Raw genomic sequence first — 19,618 nt, 5'->3', positions numbered from 1 at the left:
AGGAAGAGGAGACAGGTACTGCATGGACCTAGGAGAGAGGGGGATGAGTGAAGAGATTTCTCTCCTGTGAAGTGTTATCTGTTGTATTCAAAATAATATTTAGTACTTAATTATCTTCAAAGCACTTTGCCAGCATTTACTAAGTAACACACAAAACACCCTTCTGAGGTAGGTTGGTGACTATTATTCTCCCCATCTTGCAGATCAGAACACTGAGGCAGAGGAATTAAATGAGTTGTCCAAGGTCACCAAGAGAATCCTATTCAGAGAACTCAGGTGCTCTCAGCTATTCCGATGTTGATGCCATCTGACAACAAATCCCCTATTGGTACATATTCCTCATTCCAGTCCCCATTTTCCTTTCCAAGCAACTAGAAGGAGAGCCATTCCTCTTGTCACAGCAGAGCCCATGTCAGCAGGGGGAGCATTACACAGAGCACCTGGAGTTGGCACTAAAATGGACAACCTGTAGCCAAAGAGAATTATGGAGCAGCTCAGGAGTGAGCTACAAATAAACCTGAACTGAGGTTTAATAACCAGGGGCTTTAAAATGACACTGTTAAGTTTCATTTAGATGGGAAATGTAGGTTTTTATAAAAAGAAGCTTATACAAAAACTTAAAACTAGGTGAAATTTTCCAGTGTTGTTTTTAAAATTCCAAAAGAAGCAGTGTTTGAAAACCAGATCTTTCCCCATAGTGTAGACACCCCAAAGATTGTGGCATTGTGCTAATGCATGAGGATCTGAAAGAGAAAGTGACTAGAGGCTGATTATTAATAAAAGTGAAGTGCAATGGCCTCTTTTCATCATCCAAGCTGGAAACCAGGAGAAGAAAAACACGGAGCAAAAATAGAAGCAAGTAAACTAGACTCTTAAAATTATCAACCCACGGGGTTATTTTCAACATAGATAAGGGTGCATTTTAACTGGATGCATTTTAACTTGACAAAATGATGCATTTTAACTTCACAATGCCCCCTTGAGGCCTGAGAAGTTACAGTAGTAGCTGGTAGCAATATCTAGTAGTGAAGGGCATTTGCAAATATGAGGGTCAGCAACTTGGGTTGTGGGAAGCCACAGCATGAGTTTAAAGCTTGCTTGTAAAGTTCATAATGATCAGGGAAAATAGATCATCTGTGTGCATTGGACCAGTCAGGTCCTTGTCGAGTTCAGCCAATCAGGATAGCTGTAAATGTTAATATTCCCCATCAGTCTCCTCCCACTCTGTGACCGGTGACTTTTGTCAATAGCCTCCAAATGCTTAAAGCAGGCTGAACCCAGAGAGCTCTGAGCAGGGGCTGCAGCAGGCTGGACATTTGTTACATAAGTATTGGAACAAGCTGTTCAAGTCCTTACATTTAGTTACAAAATAATGGAATTTCATTGTCAGGAATTGACAGGCTTGGCCCTGCTTGGAGGCCATTTTAGGCCCTGGTCGTCTTCCTCTTCCCTGCCTGAGACCTTTTTTTCCTCCCCAGGATTGGTTCATTGCTGGATGATTGAGGACGGATCTTCATTTCAGTGTAAGGGATGGAGAACAAATGGCCTTTCCATGGTGCCCAGTTGACCCCCTGGAAAGAGAACAAGGAATTCCCTTTAGTAAGCATGTAAACCCTGTGTGAGGCACTGGGATACAATAATACATAACTCAGATATTGGGAGGGTTGTTATTTATTTGGATCTCTACCATAATAAGAAGAGGGAGTCTCAGCCAGCCCTCTGGACACCCCTAACCCAAGTTAATAAACATACAGTTGGGCACGCACCAAGATTGAACCCCCTACACGCATAACACATTCAGAAACCTATGTAAATAGATGTATTTTGTGTCATGCCCTAACACCAACAGATCGGGACTATTTCAGACAGGTGTCTGAGGGAGAGCCCATTTCTGAGCTGAGGTTCCCCTTGTGGAGCGTATTATACTGCCAACCGTGTGCCCCCCCCTTTTAAAATTAGGAAGTTCCAGTTCAAAAGTTCCTGCCCATTTGCAGCTGTAGAAGCAAGGCATAAAGAGAGAGGTGGTTTCTCAGGGTGTGTTTACACTGCAGCTGGGAGTTGTGATTCCCAGCCCCTAGGTAGACAAATTCACGATAGCTCTCCCTGAGCTAGCAAGCTAAAAATAGCAGTGGGGGCGTTGCAGCACTTGTAGAAGCTGAGGCTGGCGGCCAAAGTTCAAGCCCACCTGCCCCCAACTGGGTCCAATCTCAGGTGCCTAGTCCAAGCCACCGCCCATGTCGCAACACCCACACTGCCTCAGTGTAGACATACCCGCAAGTAGCAAGGTCCCATGCCATCTGCGGCTTTATAGGTTAAAAGCACCACTTTGAATTCCATCAGCAGCCAGCGCAGAACATGGGGCAGCAGTGACACATGTTGCCAACACCTAATGGGGTGGGCCCCTGCCCTGAGCATCATGTATACAGCGCTTTTCATTTGCAGAGCTACAGCGAATGACAAAGGAAGGCAGGTAGCAGGATCTCCACTTTACGGATGGGTCAGCAGAGGCACAGAGAGATGAAGCAACTTGTCTAAGATAATGCCCCGGCCTTTTACCTCTAGAGACAAGGGTTCAAATCCTGGCTTAGATCACAAGAGAGGTTCCACTACTCCTGCTGTCCTTGCTCTCTGTATAAACACAGGATTCCAGTTTCTCATGGCTGTCAATCCAGCACCTTTCAGCCCTACTAAATTCACTGTTCAGTACTGTGATCAGCTAGCTAGTGGCAGCGTGTCTGCAGCTATGTTTCAAAGGATGGAACTGGAAGCACTCAGTGTGCATGTGTGTCTGTCTCATAAACCCTATACCGATTACTATAAATGGATGCTCGTTTAGTTCAAGCAGTAGGCTCTGTGCTGTCTGGGCTGAATGCTGCGAGTTCCATCTCTGCAGTCACTCTGAAGTTACAGGTGGCCATGGTGGGTACCCTAGTAATGACTGTGAGGTTCCTAGGCTGCCACGGATTGATTACAATACACCCTTTTTAAAGGGAAGAAGTATGCCTGATCTATAACTATTGAATGAGTCTGGACAGCCCTTCCTGACTCAGGAACCATCTGAGCTGTCCAGTGTCACCCATGTCCCTGAAGTTGGTGAGAAGAAGCACACATGTAGCAGAACCCTGGCACTCACCTCACTGTGCTTGTTTTCTCCATATTTGCCATTGAGGTTAGCTAAGTGGCAGTTCTTGTACCACCAGGCACCCTGATGTGACCTCGCACAGTTGCTCAGAGCCACATCATTGTCCCTATCCCAGGTGGTGAATTTCCAGCCATTGTGGTAAGTCAGCGCATCCCCTAAAAGAAGGGAGAAGGAGATGTTAGGCACAGCAATCTCGGGGTGCCACTATCAAACTGCTAGGGGGGTGGAGGCTAGGAGGGTGCAGTTCCAAAGACTTGGCAATTCCCAGAGGGTGGGGGTTCAAAGGGATGGAGGCGTAGGTGGTAAATGGGGCAGGTGAGAGGATTGGAAGCCAAAGGCAGAGGCGTCATCAGGGCAGGGAATACCTGGAGTACAGCTGGCAAAGGCCATTATATCATCAGGATGGGAAGTAATGCTGGGTGAACTCCCAAGGAGTCTGAATTCCAGTTCAGTTCAGGATCAGGTTGCCATTCCTCCCCACACAACCCTCCTTCTTCTCACCACCCCCCAATGTTGTCTTCCTTGATTGGGAATGCCTAACAGCCCCTCCAATGCCTTCACAGGCTCATCTGCTGGAACCACTCCCTTCTCTGGATTCTTCAGCAGGTGGGCTGCTGGGCCCGCTCCCCCCAATCCAGTCTGAGGACAGTTCCATGGGCCTCTTCCCTCTTCTCTGCCTCTTTATCCAGTGGCCGGTGAGCCACACCTAGTCCCTCCCTTCTCAGGAGATGGCTTGGCTGGCCCGCTCCCGAGGTCCAGCCAGAAATACCAATGTATATTTCTCTCCTTAGAGAAGCACCAGGAAACAACCTGGTTTATGGGACTTCTAATGCATCCCAGTCTATTCCAACCCACATTCTTATGGGGAAACAAGTGTCCCAGATTCCAGTGCCTGCTTCCATTATGTGAGACTGAAGCAGCAAGGATACAAAGCATTCCTTACCAGCAGTGCCCTGGTAATTCCCCACCGAGAGCCTGTACTTATCCTTGCTCGAAGCCACCTGGAAGAAGTCATAGACAGCATAGGCAGAGTCATTGGAGGTCTGCAGATCCACCCGGATCTCATATTGAATGGGTGTACTGCTAGTGAGATTGTGCAGCTTGTCAAGACCTGGGAGAAGAAACCAAAGTGATTATTCTATAGAGGGAAAACAGGTGTCAAAATTCATTCACTTTCTCTGTTCCAAGGTTTCTTCTTGCCACATTTGTGGTTAAATCAGTGGTTTGCTCCTTCTCCTCCCACCTTCTCCCCCGACTTGATCCCGAAGTTACATCATATGGATAAGGATGAGTTTGCACTATCGCACAGAATGACATCAGAAACACAGGAGTCTGATTTCATTTCTAGATCAAGGAGAATAATCCAGACTCCAAAGGAACATTCACTATCTCTAAGCAAATCTAAAGACCCCAACCACAGTCACATCTACGTGCTGAATTTGCCAATCTAAGCACAGTCAGCTGAAACAGCCAGAAAGGAGATACAGAAAATGACTTGCCAAGTACAGTACTTTTTGTTCCTATTCTTCATGTTTCAGTGAATGCCATGTTCTCCTTTAAATCAGTGTGCTAATATCTTGTAACTCCTCTCCTGGTACAGGATCACAAAACTCCTGAACTGAACCGTTTCTGAGGTATGAAGAACATTGGTTCACTCTGAGTGAAAGCCAAATGAAGTTCAGTGGGCACTAGATTTGTTTCATTTGCCTATGCACTTCCAGGCAAGAGCAGAAGCAGCCAAGCCCAGGGATGTTCCGATGGTATTTCCAACCTGACTACAGACCTAAGAAGTTTGCATGTTTCAGATAAGTATCAAAATGCCAGCCAGCCTCTAAAAAGCCTGTCTTTAACTGTCCACCCTTCACCTGTCACATACAGATACAGTACCAAGCCAGAATTCCCCCAGAGGATCTCCAAAGCCTTCGACATAATTCCTCCAGCGCTTGTAGAAATCCAGCTGCCCTGTGTTCCGCCTCTGAAACACCTGCAAAACAAGCACTACTGCATGAGTCATGAACAATTGGGTAAATTATCCTCATTTTCTGTGTGTGGAATATTCACTAGAGATTGCAATTTCCTCCCATTTGTCCATGATTCCGACCTGCCCACGAAGAGGGGGCGTTAATGAGTGTTCAGAATTCAAGCTGTTGGAAAAATGGGATTGGCCAGGTGATTTCACATGCTTTTTTTTTAATGTTCTCTGATTGGATAAGCACACAAGCTCTTCCAATGCATACACTTGTGACTGGAAATTTAAAATTTGCTTTCCACTAGGGCAAATATTTGCCCTAGTATAACTCAAATCACACTCATGTTTGTGGATAGTGAGGCTAAAAGGAACCACAGACTTCCCAAATGTGGTATAAACACCTAAATAAAGAGGAACTAGATATACAACAGGACCAACCAGAACTTTTTTTTGATGTGTGAATGAATATTCATGGGAAATTGTTTGCATTATTCATTCTTCATTAAAATAAAAACATAAAAAAAAAGGAGAGGAACATAATCTTATTCTAGTGGAGAATGGGGTCCCAGAATCACACAGTTTTATGCTCCTGCCCTGTTGTACAATGCCCTTAGGTCATGGTTTCTATGCTGTGGCCAGCAATCTACTAGGAACTGGACTCAAGACTGCTCGTTCATTTCACATGAGCCACCATACAGTTATCAGGTGGTAAGAAAATTCAGTCACTAACACCATTGGCCTGACTGAAATAAGAGACCAACCAGTGAAATGCTTTGTATCTCAATGAACCTGACCCAGTCCCCAACCAACACACCGTGATTGGTGTTCACCCCACATCAGTCCCAAAAGGGTTAAGGAAGCTGAGAAAGGGCCCGATAGTGAGATAGGCCACATGAGGGGATTAGGCTGGGGTAGCAACTCCTGACTGGAAGATGGAGCTCAGCTGAGCAGGTGAGGGGCTGGGCTGGGCTAATACAAAGCCAGGAAGCTGGCAACAGTAATGGCTACAGTCAGGAAGTCTGCATCCATCCTCTGTGTATTAGAGAGGGAAGGAGGGAGGCCCTGGAAAGAGTGGGAACCTGGCCCTGAGGGAAGGACATATCTGGGAGAGAAAAGGGCAGAGAAGAAAGCCTGTTGGAGGCAGAGTAGGAAGCATCCCAGAGAGAAAGCAGCAAGGTTGAACACTTAGACTTTGGCTGCGTGTTGCAGGGGCCCTTGACTGGAACCTGAAGTAGTGGGCAGTCCCAGGTTCCCTATCTGCCACTGACAGAGTGGCACTGCCTGGACAGCAGGCCTAGTGAGACTCTATACCCCAGAAGGGAAAACCGCATAATGATCTGGCCAGAGGGCTAAGTCATGAAGACAAAGCTGCAGCTCCTGGAGTGAGAGGCGGGCTGCAGAGTGAGGGAGAGAACAATGGAGAGAGAGACCACAAAAAGAGGAGTTGGACCTGGAAGACAGCTAATCCCCAGAACAGCCAGGAGGAGGCACCACCTGCAGTGAGTAGATCATGCCATGACACCAAAACTGGCATCCCCATTGGCAGTCTCAGCAGAGGCCAAGGACTGAACAGGCATACAGGCAACTATCCCCTTGCCCATAAAGATGGTACTTCCCAGGCAAGAGTTGAGAAACACTGATGTGGAGCTGTAAAGTAAAAGGAGGGGATAATTCCAGTGCTGCTGCCCATGTCATGGCTGTGCTGGCCATAAACAGAAGATTTCAGTCTCCAGGGATGTCAGAGCAGCATTAGAGTCACTTGATTTTTTTAAAAAGTAAACAGATGTGCAAAGACCACAGCACCACTCACTATCCATCCGCCTCCATCGGTGGTCATGTCACAGTACACCTGCATGGGCCTGCCAGCATCACCATTCAGGTAGATAGTGTACATGCCACTGGTGGCATTCCCATTTTGCTGGGTCTGGCTGCAGTCAGCAGGATATGGGTAGAGGAAGGCAACTGTGGGAACAAGACAGGGAAAAACTCACATCAGCAAGTCTGAAAAGGAAGCTGGAGAGGCATTCCCAACTGAGTCTCCTAAAGAGGATGTGGTTTGAACAGGGGCACAGCCTTAGGATTATGGGATCATATAGAGTCCTGCACCATATGCACCCCCACAGGCACCCATCAGCTGGAGCACAAACCCGGATGCCCTGGGTCCTGCCATGCTCTGGTAAAGACTGCCCTCCACCTAAGCTGCAAATTAGCTTTACCTGCTGTCTACCTGGCCCAGGAATGGGGTCAGTGGAGACTGCAGGAGGCAGCCTGGTCCTCGAGAGGGGCTCAGGAAAGCTGGATTTGTGTGGGGATAGATATGTAGGGAAGTCATAGATGTGTAGAGAAGTACTGGTTCTAGATGGAGAGGGAGCTCACTAACCCCTCCCCACTTGCATCATTTGTCCACAATGGGCAATGCCTTTGTGACCTTCCCCAATAGGACAAACCCCTGCATCATATTGGCATGAAAGACACCTTAACAGGATGCCATTTTGATGCAAGTTTCCTGGACCCTGTTAGTTAATTTGGGCACCTCCTAAATGCCAAAAGCAGTGCTTGCAAGATACAAGTTGCCCCCATGCTACTGGGATGATGCAAGCACATCCAGAGTTGGTGATCGCCTTCCCTACCTCCAATCAGCTTTTCACAATCAGTCTATCTATTGTACTCAACTGGTAGGTTCTGCAAGCAACATCATCCAGATGGATCTGAATCTCCATATAAGCCATCCCACTGTCACCTCATGCTCTTCCCCAACTGCATCTCCAACCCACCATGCAGCCTGGCCCAGGGCACCAGACTGGGAGTCAGGAGATCTGTGTTCTATTCCCAATTTACCGACTTACTGGATGACCTTTGATGAGTCATTTAATCTCTCTGAGCCTCTGTAAAGTGGAACCATCACCACTAACCCTTAACTGCGAAGTGCTACAGATGAGATGTGCTAAGTATTATTAGTGCCAAGCCCTACCTGTCAAGAAGGTATTGGCTGCCTTTCTGCTCCAGCGGTCTCCCTTAAAGGCCACCACGTAGACTGTGTACCTCACTCCTTGTCCCAGGCCTTCCAGTATGAACCTTTGCTCATTAGGACCCAGTTGCACTTCCTGCCAAAAAAAGAAAAGATAGACTAAAGATCTGCTCAGCTCTATAGTCTGCGTCATCTATTCCCAGCCATGCTGCTTCCATTCTCTGCATGCTTTTAGAGGTGAGCAGGGCACAGGCAGAAGAATGCTGGTAGCAGGGTGTACCCTATAACTACAGGGCCATCTGCATATTAGTGGGTAGGTTGAGGATTCCCTGTCCCTGGAATGAGGATTTGGGGGAAAGAGTGAACTTGCACAGACCCTACAGACAACTGTATCCACAGGGAATAGGCTGTATGCACATTCATGAATGAGATACCTCACGTTCAAGGTGCCCTCTGACATGTATAAACACACCAGAAAAGCAAAGTTAAAACACATCCCTGCCCCCAGTGTCAAGGCCAGTTATGATGGAACTCTCCTATTGCGTGAAGGATCTGCCCAATCCACAACACCCAGCTGCAGTCACAGTGGTATGTGCCGTCCAGTAGGACACCAGCTCCTCCCAACAAGTGTAATTAAGATGGAATATTCCACTCCCCGAGGTACCTTCTCACTTCAATTCTAAGGTTGTGCATGTGTTCTTGATAATGGGATCTGATTGGCTAAACCCAACATCCCATGTGCACTTTAAACTGGGGCGGTTTGTAACAAGCAGGAATTGAAGAGCTCACAGTACCTTGCTGGTGCCATCTGGAGCCTGGTAGGTCAGAGTGTAGCCACTGATCTGTGCAACAGGCGGTGTCCAGGTAACTACACCACTGCTGTGTGTCACATCTGATACACGGAGGTTCTTGGGAGAGTCAATTTCTATTTCAAACAAAAAACAGAGAACAGAATCAAACACTCTGATTGTACAAGTACCTCTGAGAAGAAGCAACCCCTAGAGTGAATCTTCAGCATAGGGCATGGAAGTATAGAGCTTTTAGTTCCCAATATTGTTAACTGGGACTCTGCAACTACAGAAACTATATTTCATGGTTAACAAGGAGGAATGCGTGAGGTACGTTAGCAGAGTGTTGGGGCCCAGAACTGAGATAGTAAAGACTGCTGCAGATCAGGCTTCAGATACACTGGCATGGGAGCTGAAATTGAAATAGGATGGGGTGTTTTAGGTCAGATATGAGGTGGCACCCTGGACTGAAATAGCATAGGGTGCTACTGAGGGAAGACGGGATTACATTGGCAGAGCTGTGAGGGCATCCAGAGTTGGAATAGCTGATGATCTGAATTTGGGTTCACTGGCAGAACTACATGGGAGAAGCTCACACAGCATTTGCCTGCACCCTGAGCCAACACCAAGCTCATCTTCAGCCGGTGTTACCTGTCCCACATGTTTATGATCACCAAAATACACCCCTCTTTCCTTAAAAACAAGCTAACCAGCCTGAAAGTAAATATGTATTTCTCACTTCTAAAGACTGAGGAGTTAAGAGTCAGTGTAAGGGACTGGGCATAGGTGCTCTGGCCTAGCTATCATGGCTGGGCTGGTGGCCATTAGTCAGGGATGGCCATGAGGCAGCATCAGCAAGCAGGGATCAAAGTAATCACTAGAGCCAAGACTGATAAGGAAGGGTCAGGGTCAGAGTCAGCCCAGTGTCAGAGACCTGAGATCAGAGGTAACTACCAGGCTGGAATCAGGTTGCAAGAGTCAGGCTGGGGCTGGAGGCCCGAGCTCAGAGATTGTTACAAGCCTGGAATCAGCAGGCCAAAGTAAGGCTCAAAGTCAGGCTGCGGTCAGAGACTGGAGATCAGAAAGCGAGGTGAGGTCTGGAGTCACAGCAGGCCAGAGATCTGTGTGGTTGCCCAGACAACTTCCTGGGGTACCCTCTAGGATAAAATAGTGAACATGGGCCAATCAGAAGTCCACAGCGTGCTATCACTCTGGATCCTTTGGGTGGTACTTCCTGCAGTGCCTAATCTCCACAGTGCCCCTTGAATGTGGCTCTGTATGGCCACCTCCTGGCGATTTGGGAACGGGTTCCACGAACCCAGATTCTAGTCTCACGGATCCTTACAGTCATGGTGCAGGGACATGAATTAAGGTGGTCCTTCTCTTTCTCCAGAGGTAAACACTGCAACACACTTGGGGTTCTCTTCCCCAAACCCGGGGGCTTTGCATTAACGATCTATAACCACATAACCCATCCATGGCAAAGTGGCTCCCTTTGCAGGCACCAGAAACATTTTATTTTAATATGTTTGCTTACCCTAACAATTCACAAGTACAAAATAACCCACATCTCTATGGTTCTGATCTCTGGTATTTTGTGTGATTCAGACCGCCTCCACAAACAGCAAAGACTAAGCCATACATTCAAATATCTGTGTGGTTGTTTCCTGAGTGTGACAAGCAGGCTGGCTTTATTTTTAACCAATACTATTTCACTGTGATCATAAATAGCCTCTGATATTGTTTTATACTGGACATACAAGAATGAAGGGTACGAGGCATCCTTTGTGACCAGTGTGGTTTCTGACACTTGTTCCCTAGAATGATCCCCTCCTAGCTCCTGAGCAGAATTTTTCAAAAACAGAAGCGGAGGCAGCCGCTGAAGAATCCTTCCCAGTTTTCACACAATGCTTGGTGCATTCTGGGATAGGGTTCTTTGGAAACCTGTCGTTAATTTCACAAAGACCTCCATCCATACGGTCCCTCCCTGTTTCAATCTGAGGGTGTCGGGTGGGCAGCGCTGGTATTCAGGAAAAAGCACCAACTATTGACCTGGGAGCCTATGCACCCACCCACCCACCGACGTATGGCAGAATTATTGACACAGGAGCCTATGCACGTGCGCATACACACCCACCCACACACGTATGGCAGAGCATCATGGAGCTCACAGAAGCACTCAGCTCAATTCCCTGCTCCACAACAGGCTTCCTGTGTGACCTGGGGCAAGTCACTTACTCTCTGTGCCTCAGTTCCCCATCTGTCAATGGGGCTGCCCTCCCGCACAGGGTGTTGTGAGGATAGATAAATCCATTAAAGACTGTGAAGCACTCAGATACCACAAAAAGGAAAGGAGGACTTGTGGCACCGTAGAGACTAACACATTTATTTGAGCCTAAGCTTTCGTGAGCTACAGCTCACTTCACTGTAGCTCACAAAAGCTCATGCTCAAATAAATGGGTTAGTCTCTACGGTGCCACAAGTCCTCCTGTTCTTTTTGCGAATACAGACTAACACGGCTGCTACTCTGAAACCTGTCAGATACTACAGTAATGGGGGCCATATAAGTACCTAAGTTAGACAGATGGAAAGAGTGGAGCAGCAGTGGCTTGAACACAGGGTTGGGAGGCAGGAGAACCTTATTTCTCTTATGTTTAGAGAGTTTTTGTTTCATAAAATAGAAACAGAGAGAAGATATCTACACAGACAAAGATCCCTTATCAGGTGCGAGAGGCAGGAACTGGTACATCAAAGCGCACATAAGGAGCTATTAACTGTGAATGAAACACCATATATTCAATGAGCTGTTATTCCCATCAATTAAAATAACTATTTACTGAACTTCCGAGATTAAGAAAAAAATCAATTTTTATTACGTATGGAAGCAGAAATCTTCTCAGGTTAGTACTGTGGAAGCTTGGACAGCAGAGGGAGATCTAGGGTATTGGAATCCATTGTCCTACTCCAGTGATACTCTTGTCAGCATTCCCTGTGCTCTCCCAACCAATTCACAGTGCTACTGTTAAGGGTCTGAGCTGCAGGGGGCTATTACAACTTGGACACCAAAAACAAACTGCCTCTTGGCCTAAAAACTTCCCATACAAGGTCTCTGCTACAAGCCTATTATTTTAATCATTGGGAATAACGTAGCTGTTGTCTTGAGTAAGATTTGAAAGATATTAGCAGAGCAGGTCGAGAATTTTCTGGCACTGAAAAATACCATTTTGTTGAAATCAACATGTTTTGTGAGAATGTATCAATTTTGACAACAGTTTATTTAGGAAAAAATTCAAAATGTTTTGATTTTTCATTTTTAATCTTTTTAAACAAATGTGCAGCACTGGGAGAAAGCCGACAGTTACGGTGCAGCACGTGGTTCAGACAGAGACATCCCTTAGGAGAGGATCTATTAATGTAGATTCTCTATGTCCTAGTAAGGAGAAGAGGATGGATGATGATAGAATACAGGAAGGATCGATGAGAAACAGTCAAATGAAAAAAGGCCCCATTCAATTACATCATGCAATGGACAGAAAACTAAAAAGTGACAAGTTTTTAAAGTGCTTATATACCAATGCCAGGAGTCTAAATAATAAGATGGGTGAACTAGAGTGCCTCGTATTAAATGAGGATACTGATATAACAGGCACCACAGAAACTTGGTGGAATGAGGATAATCAATGGGACACAGTAATACCAGGGTATGAAATATATAGGAAGGACAGAACAGGTCATGCTGGTGGGGGAGTGGCACTATATGTGAAAGAAAGTGTAAAATCAAATGAAGTAAAAATCTAAAATGAACCAAACTGTACCACAGAATCTCTATGGATACTAATTTCATGCTCTAATAAAAGAATCTAGCAGTAGGGATATATTACCAACCATCTGACCAGGATGGCAATGGTGACTGTGAAATGCTCAGAAAGATTAGAGAGGCTATTAAAATAAAAAACCTCAGTTATAATGGGGAATTTCAACTATCCCCATATTGACTGGGTATACCTCAGGACGGGATGTAGAGATAAAGTTTCTTGACACCTTAAATGATTGCTTCTTGGAGCAGCTAGTCCTGGAACCCACAAGAGGAGAGGCAATTCTTGATTTAGTCCTAAGTGGAGCACAAGATCTGGTCCAAGAGGTGAATATAGCTGGAACGCTTGGTAATAGTGACCATAATATAATTAAATTTAACATCCCTTTGGTGGGGAAAACACCACAGCAGTCCAACACTGTAGCATTTAATTTCAGAAAGGGGAACTACACAAAAATGAGGAAGTTAGTTAAACAGAAATTAAAAGGTACAGTGCAAAAAGTGAAATCCCTGCCAGCTGCATGGAAACTTTTTAAAGACACCATAATAGAGGCTCAACTTAAATGTATACCCCAAATTAAAAAACATACTAAGAGAATCAAAAAATTGCCACCACGGCTAAACCACAAAGTAAAAGAAGCAGTGAGAGGCAAAAAGGCATCCTTTAAAAAGTAGAAGTTAAATCCTAGTGAGGAAAATAGAAAGGAGCATAAACTTTGGCAAATGAAGTGTAAAAATGTCATTAGGAAGGCCAAAAAAGAATTTGAAGAACAGCTAGCCAGAAACTCAAAAAGTAATAGCAAAAAAAAATGTAAGTACATCAGAAGTAGGAATTCTGTTAAACAACCAGTGAGGCCACGGGACGATTGAGATGCTAAAGGACCACTCAAGGCCGATAAGGCCATTGTGCAGAAACTAAATGAATTATTTGCATCAGTCTTCATGGCTGAGGATGTGAGGGAGATTCCCAAACCTGAGCTATTCTTTTTAGGTGACAAATCTGAGGAACTGTCCCCGATTGAGGTGTCATTAGAGGAGGTTTTGGAACAAATTGATAAACTTAACAGTAATAAGTCACCAGGACTAGATGGTATTCACCCAAGAGTTCTGAAGGAACTCAGATGTGAAATTGCAGAACTACTAACAGTAGTCTGTAACCTATCATTTAAATCAGTTTCTGTACCAAATGACTGGAGGATAGCTAATGTGACGCCAATTTTTAAAAAGGGCTCTAGAGGTGATCCCAGCAATTACAGGCCAGTAAGCCAGACTTCAGTAAGAGGCAAACTGGTGGAAACTACAGTAAAGAACAAAATTGTCAGACAAATAGATGAACATAATTTGTTGGGAAAGAGTCAACATTGTCTTTGTAAAGGGAAATCATGCCTCACCAATCTACTAGAATTCTTTGAGGGGGTCAACAAGCACGTGGACAAGGCTGATCCATTGGATATAGTGTACTTAGATTTTCAGAAAGCCTTTGACAAGGTCCCTCACCAAAGGCTCTGAAGCAAAGCAAGCTCTCATGGGATAAAAAGAAAGTCCTCTCATGGATTGGTAACTGGTCAAAAGATAGGAAACAAGAGTAGGTGTGACGGGTTGGACTCCCCCTCCCCCATTTGGGATGCCACCTGGGATAAAACTCAAAGTTCCAAGCACCCATTGAAGCAGGCAGACTGTGGTGGGACAACACCCTGTTGTCTGGAGGCTGCCCAGTTTTATGGTGAGTTGTGGTTGTCCAGTGAGATACGATGATCTCTCCCACCATCAGAGACAGCCCCTGGTGCTCAATTCTACGCCAATCGAGTAAGAGCTTAGAACCAGTGACTGCTGCCTCCCGTGTTGTGTCGACGCTTGAGGCAAAGCTGGAGTACCTCTCCAGGGTGCAAGCCTGGGCAGATAATATGGAGGCCCTGAATTGCCCATGCATCAGTACCCCCCTTCTCTCGGCATCACCGATAAAATCCAGAGGAGAGGAAGAATCAATACATCTGGTCCCCGATCCATTACAGGAGTTGCCGGAAAGATACTAAGATGTTAGTCTGACCACCTTTGGGGCTCCACTCCGGATTTTCTGTCTGAGTTTACTCTCATAAACTTTCATTCTCCTGACTTCACCCACAACGCAGTGGGGCTTTTCTGTCAGGGGTTGCTCCCTTAGCCTTATGCCCTCCCGGGCTACCCACAAGGCAGTGAGTTTAATGAGCCGCAGGTAGTACCATCTACTGTCATTATGATAGTAGGCATAGCCTGACCTGAGTAACTCTGATAAAATATAAGGGTCCTGGTTCTCCATTGCCCTGTGCAGTCATTTATACCGGTGCAAAGGGGGTGTAAAATGCTACCAAATTCAAAGAGTATCAGGATAAATTAGATGTCATTTGTAACAGAAATTGCAACCATATGCAATATCTTTGGGAACCATATTGTATTAAGTTTATGAATGTTTTATGTAGCATTATGGACCAGGGATCTTATGCAACTCCATGGTGGAAGGGTTACCACAGCTCCTCTAAGAACTAAAAAAGTGGGGGGAGATTACTGCCATCCCTGAGATTGCAAACAGCTCCAGAGAAGTATCACCTCCTTGGGTGGTTTGCATATACTCATTTAGGGCAGTACCAAAGGAGAGGCAAGAGAAAAAGGAAGAACTTGGGATTTAAAAGGCTGAGTTTACACAGACTCAGGGCATGTCTACACTACAGAGGCTACAGCACTGTAGCTATGCTAGCATAACCCCATAGTATAGGTACAACCTATAGCGATGGCAGGGGTTTTTCCACCACTGTGGGAACATCACCTTCCCAAGCAATTGCAGTTAAGATAATGGAAATATTCTTCCATTAACCCAGCTGTGTCTACACCGGGGCTTAGGTCAGCATAGCTACTGCACTCAGGGATGTGGATTTTTCACACTCCTGAGCAAAGTAGCTATATCAACCTAAATTTTAAGTGTAGACCAAGCCTTAGGGTCTTTCTTTGGATTCAGCAAACGGACAGGAGTTGTGGTCCTAAGGCGGCCCCAACCCTCGCTGAAGGGTTGGAAGGACTTAGGGCTACCAGGGCCCTATAGGACTGATGGGCTATTTCTGTTACATTTAGTGTGCATTTAGAGTCTGTTTTGTTTTACCTTTTTTCTGTGATGCTTTTGTCTTTGAATAAATGTGCTTACTTTGGATGAGTTTTGTGGTCACTGGTAAAACAGGGTTGTTATCCTTGGAAAGAAACGAAGGAGCAGGGGCTAGACATTTGTCAGGCCTGCCTAGGATAATCACAGTAAAGAGAAGGGGTGTGCAGCCTAAAACTCCAAGTTGGAAGGGAGTGGGACATGGGGCCCTGCCCAGAGAGAAGTGAAAGCTAGAGGCCTCAGACTTCAGGGCCATTGCTGGAGTGGACCACAGAGGAGGTGGGTTAAAAGTGCAGTTACCCTTCAATCTGCAAGCTTTCAGGGTGCATATAGCTCTTGCCTCATCTAGTTCTGCTCTCTGTGCATTGCTAACAGCTCATAGTTATCCAGTTATCTTCATGATAGTTTAGCCACTGCAGAATTTCAAGTAGCTAATACCTGATTGGCAAAGTTACTTTATACACAGTGATACAAAAAGAGATCATGCAACACCAGATAAAAAAGGGATAGACATGTCTCTGTCTAACTTCCCTTCACTCCTGTCCCCCATTACCTGTCACAGCTTTCGTGTTTGCTCTCTTGCTCTGCTGGCCTCCCTTCTCAGCCCAGATATAGATGATGTACTCCATGCCTGGCATCAGATCCATTAGAGTGATGATGCTCTTCTCTTTCCCCACAGCTATCTCTCTGGTGTCCCCATCAGCTGAGGTGTAGCTCACCATGTATCTGTCTATGGGAGCCTGGACTCTGTTCCAGGAGATGGTGGCCGTGCCCTCTGTCACTCGGTCGGTCACCAAGTTAATTGGGCTGTCAATGTCTGAGTAAAAGTGTGGATTATTAGAACATTATTAACAGATTCTAAACTGTCTCCTTGAAGCTTGTTTCTTTTGGTCTCTAAACTTTATTTTCATACTCTTAGAACTTTAGTTAGGTAAAGTACAATATGTACATAGGTTTCAGTATTCATGTCTCAATGGCTAAGCATCACTCTTGCTTCTGGGGTTTTAGGACTGAAATATTGGGACAACTGAAGGTCAGAACTGAAGTTCATTGGAAGATGCCCCAGCAGTGGTATTGCAATTGATGCTGCAGGTAAAATGCAATGGCTCAACTCCCTAGGAAAGCCAGGAGTGGAATTTTTGGCTAGGGGCTCCAGCTCAAACCTGAACTGTGAAAGGACTTGGGACCGGAACAGCGAGGGTGCTGTAGGTCAGGAATGAGGCCCAACAAGAAGGGACAGAACTAAATTAGTAGGAGTCCTACAGACTGCAGTTGGGGTACACTGGCAGAGGTGTGAGGGAGAAGTGCACATAGCATTTACCCATGCTACATCTCACTTCTGCCAGTTCTGTTTCCTCTCACAGGAGAACCAGTTTCTGAGAGCTTTGAGATGCCTACAAGGGGCACACTCCTACAGCACATAGCTGTGTGGCAAAAAGTCCTATATTTTATATTGTGTGTAAAACTAGGGGGAGGACACATTCACAGCTAATCCAGTGTGAAGCCAGTCTGCTACTGTAAAAAGAAAAGGAGTACTTGTGGCACCTTAGAGACTAACCAATTTATTTGAGCATGAGCTTTCGTGAGCTACAGCTCGTGAGCTGTAGCTCACGAAAGCTCATGCTCAAATAAATTGGTTAGTCTCTAAGGTGCCACAAGTACTCCTTTTCTTTTTGCGAATACAGACTAACATGGCTGTTACTCTGAAATCTGCTACTGTAGTATCGCATTCCAGAAATTCCCCTGGTTACCTGTCACAGCTTTAGTGTTTGTCCTCTTGCTCTGCTGGCCTCCCTTCTCAGCCCAGATGTAGATGTTGTACTCTCTGCCTGGCTTCAGACCCGTCAGGGCGGTGGTGCTCTGGTCTTTCCCCACAGCTATCTCTCTGGTGTCCCCATCAGCTGAGGTATAGCTCACCATGTATCTGTCTATGGGAGCCTGGACCCTGTTCCAGGAAATGGTGGCTGTGTCCTCTGTCACTTGATTGGTGACCAGGTTAGTTGGGCTGTCAATTTCTGTGAGTAAAAACCTTGATTATTACAATGTTATTGACGGATTCTCAAATGATTCCCCTAGGGCACCATGTCTTCTAGACTCAAATCTTTCCATGCCCTTAGATATTGTGTGAGATGGAGGAAAACAGAAGGCTGCTTACTTGTCAGCCCTATCACTCACATCTCACTAGGTAAATACTGCTCTTTCTATCAGTGCTTCTGGACTCACGACTGGAGGACTCAGAACTTGGCAGAACTTTTAGGGGGCCCTAGCCTGGAGTAATAAGCTTGTTGTGAGTCAGGATTTAGATACATTGGCAGAGCTGTGCATACTCTAGGACTAAAATAGCAGGAGATGCCATAGGGGAAGATTGTGGTGCACTGGCAGAGCCCTGTGGGGGAAGTTTGCACAGAACCTATGTCAGGGGTGGGCAAACTATGTCCCGCGGGACACATCCGGCCCATCAGAACTTTTAATCTGGCCCTTGAGCTCCTGCCAGGGAGTAGGGTCGGGGGCTTTCCACATGGCTCCTGGAAGCAGCGGCATGTCCCCCCTCTGGCTCCGCTCTCTCCACATGCTGCCCCTACCCCAAGCGCCACCCTCCCTCAGCTCCCATTGCCTGGGAACCATGGCCAATGGGAGCTGCAGGGGTGGCACCTGCAGACGGGGCAGCAAGCGGAGCCACCTGGCCAGTGCCATGCCTCCACATAGGAGCTGGAGGGGGGCATGCTGCTGCTTCTGGGAGCTGCGGGGGCGGTGCCTGTGGATGGGGCAGCGCGCAGACCCACCTGGCTGCACCCTCCACATAGGAGCCAGAGGGTGGCATGCTGCTGCTTCCAAGAGCCGCTTGAGGTAAGCACCACCCAGAGCCTGAACCCCTGAGACACCACCCCCCTGTGTCCCAACCCCCTGCCTCAGCCCTGATCCCCCTCCCGCCCTCCAAACCCCTCAGTCCCAGCCTGGAGCACCCTCCTGCACTCCAAACCCCTCATCCCCAGCCCCACCCTAGAGCCTGCACCCCCAATTGGAGCCCTCAACCCCCCCTGCGCCCCAGCCCCCTGCCCCCTCCTGCCCTCTGAACCCCTCGGTCCCAGCCCAGAGCACCCTCCTGCACCTCAAATCCCTTATCCCCAGCCCCACCCCAGAGCCTGCTTTCCCAGCTGGAGCCCTCACCACCCCCCTGCACCCCAACCCCCAACTTTGTGAGCATTCATGGCCCACCATACAATTTCTATACCCAGATGTGGCCCTCAGGCCAAAACGTTTTCCCACCCCACCTATGTGCATTATGGAACCAGTCAAGCACCCCATTAAAGTCAATGACATTTTGCAATTGAGTAAATGGGAGTGGGGGTAAATCCTAAATCTCAATCTTGGAATGGCCTGCAGCATGTATGTACCTATGCCATGTTTGGCCCCATGACTAATTGTTCTATAATGTACACTGTGCAATAAGCTGGAAGAAAACAGAACAAAACACAGCTAATCTTCAGGGAGCAGTTTGTGGTATGCAGTTAGCTAGTATCACATCCCAGAGATTCCCCTGGTTACCTGTCACAGCTTTAGTGTTTGCCCTTTTGCTCTTCTGGCCTCCCTTCTCAGCCCAGATGTAGATGATGTACTCCAGGCCTGGCTTCAGACCTGTCAGGGTGATGGTGCTCTGGTCTTTCCCCACGGCTCTCTCTCTGGTGTTCCCATCAGCTGAGGTGTAGCTCACCATGTATCTGTCTATGGGAGCCTGCACCTCATTCCAGGAGATGGTGGCTGTGTCCTCTGTCACTCGGTCTGTCACCAGGTTTGTTGGGCTGTCAATTT

At 46.7% G+C, this 19,618-nt stretch overlaps 1 protein-coding gene across 1 annotated transcript in view; it reads right to left on the bottom strand.

Annotated features, from left to right (window-relative positions):
* Window positions 1-825: 825 nt before the first annotated feature.
* Window positions 826-19,618, bottom strand: part of TNN (tenascin N) — a 38,315-nt gene continuing 19,522 nt past the window's right edge. The window contains exons 8-17 of the mRNA XM_084636681.1: window positions 19,355-19,618; window positions 17,560-17,823; window positions 16,362-16,625; window positions 8,874-9,004; window positions 8,083-8,215; window positions 6,922-7,073; window positions 5,030-5,126; window positions 4,086-4,253; window positions 3,134-3,297; window positions 826-1,571 (exon numbers count right to left, since the gene is read on the bottom strand). Of these exons, the coding sequence (XP_084492807.1) occupies window positions 1,425-1,571; window positions 3,134-3,297; window positions 4,086-4,253; window positions 5,030-5,126; window positions 6,922-7,073; window positions 8,083-8,215; window positions 8,874-9,004; window positions 16,362-16,625; window positions 17,560-17,823; window positions 19,355-19,618 (1,784 nt within the window). The 3' untranslated portion in view covers window positions 826-1,424. The remainder of the gene's footprint in view (window positions 1,572-3,133; window positions 3,298-4,085; window positions 4,254-5,029; window positions 5,127-6,921; window positions 7,074-8,082; window positions 8,216-8,873; window positions 9,005-16,361; window positions 16,626-17,559; window positions 17,824-19,354) is intronic.

Source organism: Lepidochelys olivacea, assembly GCF_965140295.1.
Source record: "Lepidochelys olivacea isolate rLepOli2 genome assembly, chromosome: 8".
Classification (NCBI taxonomy): domain Eukaryota; kingdom Metazoa; phylum Chordata; order Testudines; family Cheloniidae; genus Lepidochelys; species Lepidochelys olivacea.
Note: the sequence above shows the minus strand (reverse complement) of the source record. Positions and strands in the feature narration are given on the sequence as shown.